We start from the raw sequence: 14,859 nt of genomic DNA, 5'->3' as shown, positions 1-14,859 counted from the left end.
TGACTGATGATGGTCGAAGTAGAGGATATAAAATGTAGACTGGCAATGGCAAGGAAAGCGTTTCTGAAGGAGAGAAATTTGTTAACATCGAGTATAGATTTAAGTGTCAGGAAGTCGTTTCTGAAAGTATTTGTATGGAGTGTAGCCGTGTATGGAAGTGAAACGTGGACGATAAATAGTTCGGACAAGAATAGAATAGAAGCTTTCGAAATGTGGTGCTACAGAAGAATGTTGAAGATTAGGTGGGTAGATCACATAACTCATGTGGTGGTATTCAATAGGATTGGGGAGAAGAGGAGTTTGTGGCACAACATGACTAGAAGAAGGGATCGGTTAGTAGGACATGTTCTGAGGCATCAAGGGATCACCAATTTAGAACTGGAGGGGAGCGTGGAGGGTAAAAATCGTAGAGGGAGACCAAGAGATGAGTACATTAAGCAGATTCAGAAGGATGTAGGCTGCAGTAGGTACTGGGAGATGAAGCAGCTTGCACAGGATACAGTAGCATGGAGAGCTGCATTAAACCAGTCTAAGGACTGAAGACCACAACAACAACGACAACAACAACAACATGAGACAGATAGGACTACTGTCGGAAACATAACTTATGAGGAGAAAAAAAATCAGCGCAACGGCGTTGCTGCAGTGGATACACCGGTTCCCGTGTGATCACCGAAGTTAAGCGCTGTCGGGCGTGGTCAGCACTTGGATGGGTGACCATCCGGGCCGCCATGCCCTGTTAACATTTTTCGGGGTGCACTCAGCCTCGTGATGCCAATTGAGGAGCTACTCGACCGAACAGTAGCGGCTCCGGTCACAGAGAACCATCATAACGACCGGGAGAGCGGTGTGCTGACCACACGCCCCTCCTAGCCGCATCCTCAGCTGAGGATGACACGGCGGTCGGATGGTCCCAGTGGGCCACTTGTGGCCTGAAGACGGAGTGCTTTGCTTATTAAAAAATCGATAGAACTCGAGAAGCCTTCCGGTTCGAGATTCGCAGCTTTCCGCAGTATGGGAACCACCAGCGATGCCTGGATGAATGAGTAACTAGCCAGTACTTGGCCTGGCGGTTCACTACTGTAGCAGCCGCAGCGTGGGTGGGCTACGCACCTTCCATGGGGCACATGGGGTCGGCCTTGTGCACGATGACGACGTCTATGTAGGTGAGCTGCAGGCGCTGCAGAGACGCCTTCACGGACTCGATCACGTGCTTCCGGGACAGCCCGCGCTCGTCAGACCTGCAAACCAAACCAAACAGACCAGCTTTCCTTCAGCGGGGCTCACATGGCAATGACTATGTTCTAAGAAATAAAATTAAAAAAGTAAAAAATGACGCACCACAGAGGAACTATCTGAACGGCATGAAAATCGATAGATGTGGTGTACATGTACAGACAAAAAATGAATACAGTTGCAGAAAAATTGGATGATTTATGCAAGAGAAAGAGCTTCACAAATTGAGCAGGGCAGTAGCGTGTTATTCCTCCTCTGGCCGTTATGCAAGCAGCTACTGGCCTTGGCATTGATTGGTGGAGTTGTTGGATGTCGTCCTGAGGGATGTTGTGCCAAATTCTGTCCAATTGGAGCTTTAGATCGTCATAATCCCGAGGCTTGGAGAGTCCTGCCCATAAAGCAACAAACGTTCTCCATTTGGGAGAGATCCGGTAACCTTGTTGGCCAAGGCGAGGTTTGCAAGCTGTTAAGAATCTTGCTGTGTGCGAGTGGGCATTATCTTGCTGAAATGTAAGCCCAGGATGGCTTGCCATGAAGGGCAACAAAATGGGGTGTAGAATATCGTTGACGTACTACTGTGCTTTAAGGGTGCGGCGGATGACAACCAAAGGAAAATTGGATGATTTATGCAAGAGAAAGTGCTTCACAAATTGAGCAGGGCAGTAGCGTGTTATTCCTCCTGTGGCCGTTATGCAAGCAGCTACTGGGCTGGGCATTGATTGGTGGAGTTGTTGGATGTCGTCCTGAGGGATGTTGTGCCGAATTCTGTCCAATTGGAGCTTTAGATCGTCATAATCCCGAGGCTTGGAGAGTCCTGCCCATAAAGCAACAAACGTTCTCCATTTGGGAGAGATCCGGTAACCTTGTTGGCCAAGGCGAGGTTTGCAAGCAGTTAAGAATCTTGCTGTGTGCGAGTGGGCATTATCTTGCTGAAATGTAAGCCCAGGATGGCTTGCCATGAAGGGCAACAAAATGGGGTGTAGAATATCGTTGACGTACTACTGTGCTTTAAGGGTGCGGCGGATGGCAACCAAAGGAAAATTGGATGATTTATGCAAGAGAAAGTGCTTCACAAATTGAGCAGGGCAGTACGTGTTATTCCTCCTGTGGCCGTTATGCAAGCAGCTACTGGGCTGGGCATTGATTGGTGGAGTTGTTGGATGTCGTCCTGAGGGATGTTGTGCCAATTTCTGTCCAATTGGAGCTTTAGATTGTCAAAACCCCGAGGCTTGGAGAGTCCTGCCCATAAAGCAACAAACGTTCTCCATTTGGGAGAGATCCGCCAACCTTATTGGCCGAGGTGAGGTTTGGCAAGCAGTAAAAAGTCTTGCTGTGTGCGGGCGGGCATTATCTTGCTGAAATGTACGCTCAGGATGGTTTGCCATGACGTACCACTGTGCTGTGAGGGTGCGGCGGATGACAACCAAAGGAGTACTGGCTTTTTTGGAGTCACCAGTCTTCCGACCGTAGCACTTGTAACCCTACATCCTCAATTATTCCCAGGATGTATTCCAATCCCTGTCTTCCTCTGCAGTTTTTGTCCTCTATAGCTCCTTCTAGTACCATGGAAGTCATTCCCTGATATCTTAACACATCTCCCATCATCCTTCCCTTCTCAATGTTTTCCACATATTCCATTCCTTTCTGATTCTGTGCAGAACCTCCTCATTTTTTATCTTATCAGTCCACCGAATTTTCAACATTCTTCTTCAAATACTTTGATTCTTATCTGTTCCGGTGTTAGGAGTGTGTCACAACTCTCCATTACATAAAACAGCATAATCAACTTAACGCTATTCTTTGCATCGTGTAAGCACTCAGATATCGATAGTAACAATCTGAGGGCGAAACATGCGAGCGCGATTCTAAGCATTGTTGTGAGACGAGAGGGGAAGTAGTACTGTCGGTCGAAAGCTCGGAAACAGACGTGTCACGATTCCCTCACGTCGGTGATGGCAGATCCTACCACACTCAAGGTGTGATTTCATTTATATAGCCGGGAGAGATTTAGATGGCTTAACTACGCTTGAAGATGGAAGTTGTTGTGGTCTTCAGTCCTGAGACTGGTTTGATGCAACTCTCCATGCTGCTCTATCCTGTGCAAGCTTCTTCATTTCCCAGTACCTACTGCAACCTACATCCTTCTGAATCTGCTTAATGTATTCATCTCTTGGTCTCCTTCTACGATTTTTACCCTCCACGCTGCCCTCCAATACTAAATTGGTGATCCCTTGATGCCTCAGAACATGTCCTACCAACCGATCCCTTCTTCTAGTCAAGTTGCGCTCCCCAATCCTATTGAATACCTCCTCATTAGTTATATGATCTACCCATCTAATCTTCAGCATTCTTCTGTAGCACCACATTTCGAAAGCTTCTATTCTCGTCTTGTCCAAACTATTTATCGTCCATGTTTCACTTCCATACATGGCTACGCTCCATACAAATACTTTCAGAAACGACTTCCTGACACTTAAATCTACACTCGATGTTAACAAATTTCTCTTCTTCAGAAACGATTTCCTTGCCATTGCCAGTCTACATTTTATATCCTCTCTACTTCGACCGTCATCAGTTATTTTGCTCCCCAAATAGCAAAACTCCTTTACCACTTTAAGTGCCTCATTTCCTAATCTGATTCCCTCAGCATCACCCGACTTAATTTGACAACATTCATCCTCGTTTTGCTTTTGTTGATGTTCATCTTATATGCTCCTTTCAAGACACTGTCCATTCCGTTCAACTGCTCTTCCAATTCCTTTGCTGTCTCTGACAGAATTACAATGTCATCGGCGAACCTCAAAGTTTTTATTCCTTCTCCATGAATTTTAATACCTACTCCGAATTCTTCTTTTGTTTCCTTTACTGCTTGGTCAGTATACAGATTGAATAACATCGGGGATAGGCTACAGCCTTGTCTCACTCCCTTCCCAACCACTGCTTCCCTTTCATGCCCCTCGACTCTTATAACTGCCATCTGGTTTCTGTACAAATTGTAAATAGCCTTTCGCTCCCTGTATTTTACCCCTGCCACCTTTAGAATTTGAAAGAGGGTATTCCAGTCAACATTGTCAAAAGCCTTCTCTAAGTACTAATGCTAGAAACATAATTTTGCCTTTCTTTAATCCATCTTCTAAGATAAGTCGTAGGGTCAGCATTGCCACAAGTGTTCCAATATTTCTACGGAATTCGAACTGATCTTCCCCGAGGTCGGCGTCTACCAGTTTTTCCATTCGTCTGTAAAGAATTCGTTTTGATATTTTGCAACTGTGATTTACTAAACTGATAGTTCGGTAATTTTCAGATCTGTCAATACCTGCTTTCTTTGGGATTCGAATTACTATATTCTTCTTGAAGTCTGAGTCTTCTTGAAGTCTTGAGTCTCAGATATCTAAGGCCGAAACATGGAAGGCAGAGGGCATGTAACACTTCCTTGGGGAACGTCGGATATTACAACGTCTCAAGCAACGCCTTGCTGCATCGGTAACCTGCCCATCATCCATATACCTCTTTTCGTAAACTGCGCCGGCCGCAGTGGCCGAGCGGTTCTAGGCGCTTCAGTCTGGAACCGCGCGACTGCTACGGTCGCAGGTTCGAATCCTGCCTCGGGCATGGATGTGTGTGATGTCTTTAGGTTAGTTAGGTTTAAGTAGTTCTAAGCTCTAGGGGACTGATAACCACAGATGTTAAGTCCCATAGTGATCAGAGCCATCTGAACCATTTTTAATTCATAAATATGCTGTGGTTTATTAAATGTTAATGTAACTTTGAAATTGAAATTATTAGTTAATCTGGCCCTCAGCTATTATCGATACGTATATCATTGTTATTGTCACCATCTATTATTGGTTATGATGATTCTGAAATTTTAAATAGACTTAATTTATGAAATCCATTCTGACAAGTTATTTAGTAGCTAACAGGACCCAAGTAAACTCCTATTAAATTCATTCTTACTAACAATAAGCTTTAGCCGCTGTTGCTGTATGCTGCTGCGAATTGCTGTAAACCACATGGAAAACATGTGTGTGAAATCTTCTGGTACCTAACTGCTAAGGTCATCAGTCCCTAAGCTTACACACTACTTAACCTAAATTATCCTAAGGACAAACACACACACCCATGCCCGAGGGAGGATTCGAACCTTTGCCGGGACCAGCCGCACAGTCCATGACTGCAGCGTAAACCACATGGACAAGAGGTGAGTGTAAAACTTAGGGCAAAACAGACACACTGACACACCACAACCCGTCACGTACTCTAAGCCAGTAAATTCCGTTGCACAAGACAGATACTGTACCACTTGTAAATTCTTATTCAAATACGCAGTCAAATAGCTTATCCAAATGTTAGTTTTAAGTTTCTTATGTAACGATATGTCGAGGGTTTAAATGACAGTGAAACTGACTCTCACACAACATGCGAACAGTGTTATGCAGGTTAGATTCCGTTTACTGATAGCTCAGGTTGTTTATCCAGTCCATTTTCACAGACGAACATAGGCGTATTTGTTGTAGGAACGCCACATATTGGTTGCATATACGTTACACCGGCTTTCTCACCGTCCATGTTTCACTATCATACAATACTATCCTTCAAAGCTAAACCTTTAGAAATTTCTTCCTCAAATTAAGGTCTATGTTTGACACTAGTAGACTTCCCTTCCTCAAGAAAGACCTTTCTGCCAATGCTGGTCTGCTTCTAATGTCCTCCTTGCTCCGTCTACCGTTGGCTATTTTGCTCACTAGGTAGCAGAATTCCTTAACTTCATCTATTTCGTGACCATCAATGCGACGTTACGTTTGTCGCTGTTCTCATTTCTACTGCTCCTCATTACTTTCGCCTTTCTTCGATTTACTCCCAGTCTATAATCTGAACTCATTAGACTGTTGATTCCATTCAGTAGATCCCCTAATTTTTCCTTACTTTCACTCAGAATAGCAATGTCATCAGCGAATTGTATCACCAATGTCCTTTCACAATGAATTTTAATGCAATTCCTAAACCTTTCTTTTATTTTCATCATTTCTTCTTCAATGTACAGATTGAACAGTAGGGGCGAAAGACTACATCACTGTCTTACACCGTTTTAAATCCGAGCACTTCCTTCTTGGTCGTTCACTCTTATTATTTCCGCTAGGTTCTTGTACATATTGTATACTATCTGTCTTTCGCTATAGCTTACCCCCATTTTCCTCAGGATTTCGAACACCTTGCACCATTTTACATTGTCGAACGCTTTTTCGAGGTCGACAAATCCTATGGACGTGTCTTGATTTTTCTTTTAGTGGTTTCATTATCAACCGCAATGTGAGGCTTTCTGCGGATGATGCTGTAGTATATCGAGGTGTTGTAACAATCGAAAATTGTACTGAAATGCAGGAGGATCTGCAACGAATTGATGCATGGTGCAGGGAATGGCAATTGAATCTCAATGTAGACAAGTGTAATGTGCTGCGAATACATAGAAAGAAAGATCCTTTATCATTTAGCTACAATATAGCAGGTCAGCAACTGGAACCAGTTAATTCCATAAATTATCTGGGAGTACGCATTAGGAGTGAATTAAAATGGAATGGTCATATAAAGTTGATCGTCGGTAAAGCAGATGCCAGACTGAGATTCATTGGAAGAATCCTAAGGAAATGCAATTCGAAAACAAGGGAATACTGCTCAGCAGTGTGGGATCCGTACCAGATAGGGTTGATAGAGAAGATCCAACGGAGAGCAGCACGCTTTGTTACAGGATCATTTAGTAATCGCGAAAGCGTTACGGAGATGATAGATAAACTCCAGTGGAAGACTCTGCAGGAGAGACGCTCAGTAACTCGGTACGGACATTTGTTGAAGTTTCGAGAACATACCTTCACCGAAGAGTCAAGCAGTATATTGCTCCCTCCTGCGTATATCTCGCAAAGAGACCATGAGGATAAAATCAGAGAGATTAGAGCCCACACAGAGGCATACCGACAATCCTTCTTTCCACTAACAATGCGAGACTGGAGTAGAAGGGAGAACCGATAGAGGTACTCAAGGTACCCTCCGCCACACACCGTCAGGTGGCTTGCGGTGTATGGATGTAGATGTGGAATGTTTCCTGATATGAAGTAAAATCCTGCGACCGATAGAGCAACCGTATCGGCAGCATATTGGAGAGGCATTCGTCTTCGTGGACGACAATTCGCGCCCCCATCGTGTACATCTCGCAAACGACTTGCTTCAGGATAACGACATCGCTCGATTAGAGTGGCCAGCATCTTGTCCAGACATGAACCCTATCGAACATGCCTGGGATAGGTTAAAAAGGGCTGTTTATGGACCACGTGACCCACCAACCACTCTGAGGGATCTGCGCGGAATCGCCATTAAGGAGTGGGACAATCTGGACCAACAGTGCCTTGATGAACTTGTGAATGGTATCCCACGACGAATACAGGCGTGCATCAATGCAAGAGGACGTGCTACTGGCTATTAGAGGTACCAGTATGTGCAGGAATCTGGACCACCACGTCTGAAGTTCTCGCTGTATGATGGTCCGACATGCAATGCGTGGTTTTCATGAGCAATAAAAAGGGCGAAAATGGTGTTTATATTGATCTCTATTCGAATTTTCTGGACAGTATTCGGAACTCTCGCAGTGCAAAACATTTTCTGCATCTACATCTACATCCATACTCCACAAGCCACCTGACGGTGTGTGGCGGAGGGTACCTTGAGTACCTCTATCGGTTCTCCCTTCTATTCCAGTCTCGTATTGTTCGTGGAAAGAAAGATTGTCGGTATGCCTCTGTGTAGGCTCTAATCTCTCTGATTTTATGCTCACGGTCTCTTCGCGAGATATACGTAGGAGGGAGCAATATACTGCTTGACTCTTCGGTGAAGGTATGTTCTCGAAACTTCAACAAAAGCCCGTACCGAGCTACTGAGCGTCTCTCTTGTAGAGTCTTCCACTGGAGTTTATCTATCATCTCCGTAACGCTTTCGCCAATACTAAATAATCCTATTACGAAGCGCGCTGCTCTCCGTTGGATCTTCTCTACCTCTTCTGTCAGCCCTACCTGGTACGGATCCCACACCGGTGAGCAGAATTCAAGCAGCGGGCGAACAAGTGTACTGTAACCTACTTCCTTTGTTTTCGGACTGCGTTTCCTTAGGATTCTTCCAATGAATCTCAGTCTGGCATCTGCTTTACCGACGATTAATTTTATATGGTCACTCCATTTTAAATCACTACCAGTGCCTACTCCCAGATAATTTATGGAATTAACTGCTTCCAGTTGCTGACCTGCTATATCGGAGCAAAATGGTAAAGGATCTTCCTTTCTGTCCGCAGCTCGTGAGCGTGCGGTAGCGTTCTCGCTTCCCACGCCCTGGTTCCCGGGTTCGATTCCCGGCGGGGTCAGGGATTTTCTCTGCCTCGTGATGACTGGGTGTTGTGTGATGTCCTTAGGTTAGTTAGGTTTAAGTAGTTCTAAGTTCTAGGGGACTGATGACCATAGCTGTTAAGTCCCATAGTGCACAGAGCCATTTGAACCATTTTTTTCTTCCTTTCTGTGTATTCGCAGCACATTACACTTGTCTACACTGAGATTCAATTGCCATTCTCTACACCGTGTCAATTTGTTGCAGATACTCCTGCATTTCAGTACAATTTTCGATTGTACAACCTCTCGATATACCACAGCATCATCCGCAAAAAGCCTCAGTGAACTTCCGATGTCATCCACAAGGTCATTTATGTATATTGTGAATAGCAACGGTCCTACGACACTCCCCTGCGGCGCACCTGAAATCACTCTTACTTCGGAAGACTTCTCTCCACTGAGAATGACATGCTGCGTTCTGTTATCTAGGAACTCTTCAATCCAATCACACAATTGGTCTGATAGTCCATACGCTCTTACTTTGTTCATTAAACGACTGTGGGGGGCTGTATCGAACGCCTTGCGGAAGTCAAGAAACACGGCATCTACCTGGGAGCCCGTGTCCATGGCAGTCTGAGTCTCGTGGACGATTGTATGTATCTTGATGTATGTATCTTCGATTTAAAAAAAAATATGGAGAGGAATTGGAACGAATAAGTTATGCTCTTGTTGTGTAATTGAATGGATGCAAAGAGGGTAGACATTGTCAGTGGATGCCGGCGCGGAGTGCCTGTAGCGGTACGCACTTGGTGTTCCAGTAGATCTTGGTGGTGACGATGTAGGAGGAGCGCTTCCAGCCGTGCCGCTGGAGGATGCGTCCCAGCTCCAGCTCGGCGCGCGGCCCGCTGTACGCCTCGGACAGGTCGAACACGTTGATGCCCGAGTCGTAGGCGAGCAGCACGATCTGCTCGGCCGCCTCCTCCGTCACGCCGGAGCTGAATGTCACCCAGGTGCCTGTCCACAGAGAGAGAGAAAGAAAGGTGTGAGCATTTGTAGCAAAAGCCGTGATCACACGTATCAGGCCAAAAATGTTCCACTTTGCGCTGTCACAGCTGTGTCGGTAGTCAACATGTCCAAAAGTGTAAGTCTGGCTCGTCCGTGCGTGCAGCTATAACTGTGCAACCTGCCCGCACAGTCCCATGGGTCTTCTGTAGTTCAAATGGCTCTGAGCTCTATGGGACTTAACATCTATGGTCATCAGTCCCCTAGAACTTGGAACTACTTAAACCTAACTAACCTAAGGACAGCACACAACACCCAGCCATGACGAGGCAGAGAAAATCCCTCACCCTGCCGGGAATCGAACCCGTGAACCCGGGCGCTGGAAGCGAGAGCGCTACCGCACGACCACAAGCTGCGGGCTCTTCTGTAGTGTGGCAGTCCTCTATCCACCATCTCTGAAGAAGGTTACCGTCAGAACTGCACACATTCGGTTCGAAGATGAGGGTGTGAAAAGAGGGCGTCGCACCAAAGGACTTCTTGACGGAACTCGGTGAACCATCTGGGAATGGCGAGCCGAAATGGCTGAGATTGGCCAGAATGTTCCTTCCAGAGTGTTCGAAAATGTCGGCCTTCCAAACCGCTTGGGACTAATCGACAGCCTTCGAGGCTTTTGAGATTCTTCCAGAAGGTTTGAAGATGTCACAGAGTGTTCTACAATTTCCCAGAATTTTCGAGAATGTTGCGTTACCCTATTGTGATAGAGAATTATACCAGTTCAATAGAACATTATATATATACAGGGTGAGTCACCTAACGTTACCGCTGGATGTATTTCGTAAACCACATCAAATACTGACGAATCGATTCCACAGACCGAACGTGAGGGGAGGGGCTAATGTAATTGGTTAAAACAAAGCATAAAAAAATGCACGGAAGTATGTTTTTTAACACAAACCTACGTTTTTTTTTAAAATGGAACCCCGTTAGTTTTGTTAGCACATCTGAACATATAAACAAATACGTAATCAGTGCCGTTTGTTGCATTGTAAAATGTTAATTACATCCGGAGATATTGTAACCTAAAGTTGACGCTTGAGTACCACTCCTCCGCTGTTCGATCGTGTGTATCGGAGAGCACCGAATTACGTAGGGATCCAAAGGAAACGGTGATGGACCTTTCGTACAGAAGAGACTGGAACAGCACATTACGTCCACATGCTAACACCTTTTTATTGGTCTTTTTGACTGACGCACATTGTAACGTTGCTACAAGAATTTGCTATGCTGAAATCGGGTGCTAATAGTAGAATAAAAGCGGGTTAAAAGCTGTGAGCTGTCTGGCGAAGTTAATCTTGTATTACTAAGCAACTGTTTCACCAGGTAACTAGTCTAGGTTTACCACATTACCAATCAGACTAACATTGATTATAATCTTTTACAGTCATACAACTACCGGTAATATATCTATATATAAAAAGGAGAATTTAAATAAAAAGAAAGAAATCAGTTTATATTTGGAAATTTATTCTAAGATTGTTCATTGAAATTTCAGCATATTAAATTCTACTCGTAACAAGCTGGTGCCTTATTTAGGATTGTGGAAATCTTACGGAACACATCAAATATGGAGCCAAGATTGGGAGTCTGCATACAACACTGCATTCATAAAACAACACCCAAAGAACGTTGAAACATAAGCAAGAAGAAATTAACCACAACCAACAGATTCAGTTTTCACCCAAAGAAATTACGTTCGTAACACAATCCTGTCCGTCATGTAATTACCACACACTGGTATACTAAATTCATACTAACTCTTTGTGAAATCTTCCCAAAAAGAATAGCTGAAGGCTACTTTCATGATTACACCACATGCTCCACGTGGTCAACTTGGTTTACAGAAAGCGTATAACTCCACAGTAATTTTGATAATTAAAATAAATTCGATCGAAAAGCAATTGACAAAAGAAAAACCTTGAACTGGTTACTAACGTCTTACTATTAACCTGATGGGTCAAACAGTTATATAAGCACGTGGTACTGGTCTCGCAAAGTACACTCCACGTGGGTTGAACATAAAGAAAAGCATAAAGAAAAGTTGCTATATTGTAAAATATTGTCAAGACGAGACGTTATAATCACACAAGCATTCACATTTAAGATTGATGAACTTAGTTAGAGTTGCTGATCAACACGTGGTTCCACTTTACTCACAAAGTAATGACAAAGAACTACCCCAAAATAATCTGAACTTCACACGAGAATTCCACTCCGCTGCAATTTAAGATAGCATTAGATATTTTAGAGCTAAATCTGAAATCAAGGTATTGAGTTTTCAGTTAGGCTGAACTTAAGAAATCCATTGTCCTACGGACTTAGCAGACACGCGCTTACCCGGAGATCTTACCACTTCAGACGCTCGCCACGGTCCCACAGCAACTGCCTACTACCGAGCGTGCTTCCTGAGGGTGGCTCACAAAGACAAACGGAAGGGGACAGAGGGGCAGCTTCCTATACCAACATGACAACGGACGGACAGAACCATACTAAGAATAGAAACCTCTCTGCTTTAAGAAAGCGTAGCTACCTGTTCCGACGTTGGTCCTACTGTTCTCTAGCACACAGCCTTGTCTGCTACCCTCAAGCATGCAACTACAAACACATTTGATCATTCATCCCCTCACACAGAAGGGAAGGGGGATGACAGTATCTTATCATATACAGTATATAACAGAAAGCGGATGTAGGTTCCGTATGAGACTGTGTGACATGAATTACATATAAACTGTGTTTTAAAGTGTAGTAGTGTGACAGATCGTTCTTGTTTACGTGTAAAGGTAACACGTTCCACTACTCAGTCTCCTCCCAGATAGTCAGAAACGCCACAGTAAATTTAGAAGAGGAATTTATTCCATAAATGACAACAGATTTAAGAAATCAAACATGAAAGGAATCCAACAGAGACCTTTCAACATGTACATTACCATGAGGGGTGAGGTGCACGTTCGACGGGCGTTTCGTAGGACGTGGAGGACGCATAAATTGGCCAGCCCGTTCTCCTGATCTTACACCTCTGGACTTCTTTCTGTGTGGTGCGTTAAAGGAGAACGTGTACCGTGATGTGCAAGGAGAATGTGTACCATGATGTGCCTACAACCCCAGAGGATATGAAACAACGTATTGTGGCAGCCTGCGGCGACATTACACCAGATGTACTGCGGCGTGTACGACATTCATTACGCCAGAGATTGCAGTTGTGTGCAGCAAATGATGGCCACCACATTGAACATCTATTGGCCTGAGATGTCGGGACACACTCTATTCCACTCCGTAATTGAAAACGGAAACCACGTGTGTACGTGTACATCACCCCTCATGGTAATGTACATGTGCGTCAGTCAAAAAGACCAATAAAAAGGTGTTAGCATGTGGACGTAATGTGCTGTTCCAGTCTCTTCTGTACCTAAGGTCCATCACCGTTCCCTTTGGATCCCTACGTAATTCGGTGCTCTCCGATACACACGATCGAACAGCGGGGGAGTGGTACTCAAGCGTCAACTTTAGGTTACAATATCTCCGTATGCAATTAACATTTTACAATGCAACAAACGGCACTGATTACGTATTTGTTTATATGTTCAGATGTGCTAACAAAACTAACGGGGTTCCATTTAAAAAAAGGTAAGTTTGTGTTAAAAAACGTACTTCCGTGCATTTTTTTATGGTTTGTACTATCCAATTACACTAGCCCCTCTCCTCACGTTCGGTCTGTAGAATCGATTCGTCAGTATTTGATGTGGTTTACGAAATATATCCAGCGGTAACGTTAGGTGACTCACCCTGTATATATAGGGTGTCCCAGATATCTTGTCCACGCAAAATATCTCTGGAACAATAACAGCTTTTGGTAAACGACTTTCACCGGTATCAATGTAGGGCTGGGGCCCATGAATGTACATATTTGGAAACATTCTAAAACGAAAGTATATATGTTTTTTAACACAAACTTACGTGTTTTTTTTAAATGGAACTCCTATATTTTTTCTTCAGCAATCCACAGCATGACAAAGCACATACAGAATGGCGTTGATTGCATCGCAATATTCCCATTACATCCCGAGATATTGAGACGCGAAGTTGACGCTTGAAACACCCGACATGCGCTGCTAGCACACGTCCTGAGGCTCAGGCGTGAACCCCATGCTGCCCGTAATCGCGATGTGATTATGTGTAATCACACCTCCATACTTATCAAGAGGTCCGAAACAACGGTAAAACTTTTAGTCCACTTGCTCGTTTCACTAAAACCATCAACATGAATTTTACTATTACGAGTGAATGATTAACGGTCACTTGCGCTAGATATACAGTAAAGTAAAGTTTTAACGTTGAACGGAATTACCTTGTTAGTAACGGATTAACGATAAGCGAAGTTAACTTTGTGACTAACGTTGCGGTACACAGGTATGCTACAGAACCGCGTCACCCCTAGCCTATGGGATAAATACCTGCTGGAATGTACGACGTTAACGCAGGATGGCAGCAGACCGTATTATTCGTTTCAGACCTCTTGATAAGTATGGAAGTGTGATTACGCATTTCAATCACATCCCGATTACGGGCAGCATGGGGTTCACGCCTGCGCTAGCAGCGCATGTCGGGTGTTTCAAGCGTCAACTTCGCGTCTCAATATCTCGCGATGTAATGGGAATATTCCGATGCAATCAACGCCATTGTGTATGTGCTTTGTCATGCTGTGGATTGCTGAAGAAAAAATATAGGAGGTCCATTAAAAAAAACATAAGTTTGTGTTAAAAAACACATATGCTTTCGTTTTAGAATGTTTCCAAATGTGTACATTCATGGGCCCCAGCCCTACACTGATACCGGTGAAAGTCGTTTTCCAGTAGCTGTTATTGTTCCAGAGATATTTTGGGTGGACAAGATAGCTGGGACACCCTATATATATATATATATATACACTCCTGGAAATTGAAATAAGAACACCGTGAATTCATTGTCCCAGGAAGGGGAAACTTTATTGACACATTCCTAGGGTCAGATACATCACATGATCACAGTGACAGAACCACAGGCACATAGACACAGGCAACAGAGCATGCACAATGTCGGCACTAGTACAGTGTATATCCACCTTTCGCAGCAATGCAGGCTGCTATTCTCCCATGGAGACGATCGTAGAGATGCTGGATGTAGTCCTGTGGAATGGCTTGCCATGCCATTTCCACCTGGCGCC

At 44.3% G+C, this 14,859-nt stretch overlaps 1 protein-coding gene across 1 annotated transcript in view; it reads right to left on the bottom strand.

Moving 5' to 3' along the window:
* Positions 1-14,859, bottom strand: part of LOC124553489 (voltage-gated potassium channel subunit beta-2) — a 753,666-nt gene that overhangs the window by 52,594 nt on the left and 686,213 nt on the right. The window contains exons 5-6 of the mRNA XM_047127344.1: positions 9,407-9,614; positions 1,114-1,241 (exon numbers count right to left, since the gene is read on the bottom strand). Coding sequence (XP_046983300.1) covers positions 1,114-1,241; positions 9,407-9,614 — 336 coding nt within the window. The remainder of the gene's footprint in view (positions 1-1,113; positions 1,242-9,406; positions 9,615-14,859) is intronic.

Source organism: Schistocerca americana, chromosome 11, assembly GCF_021461395.2.
Source record: "Schistocerca americana isolate TAMUIC-IGC-003095 chromosome 11, iqSchAmer2.1, whole genome shotgun sequence".
NCBI lineage: Eukaryota > Metazoa > Arthropoda > Insecta > Orthoptera > Acrididae > Schistocerca > Schistocerca americana.
The sequence above is the reverse complement of the archived record's forward strand: the minus strand, read 5'-3'. Positions and strand labels throughout refer to the sequence as shown.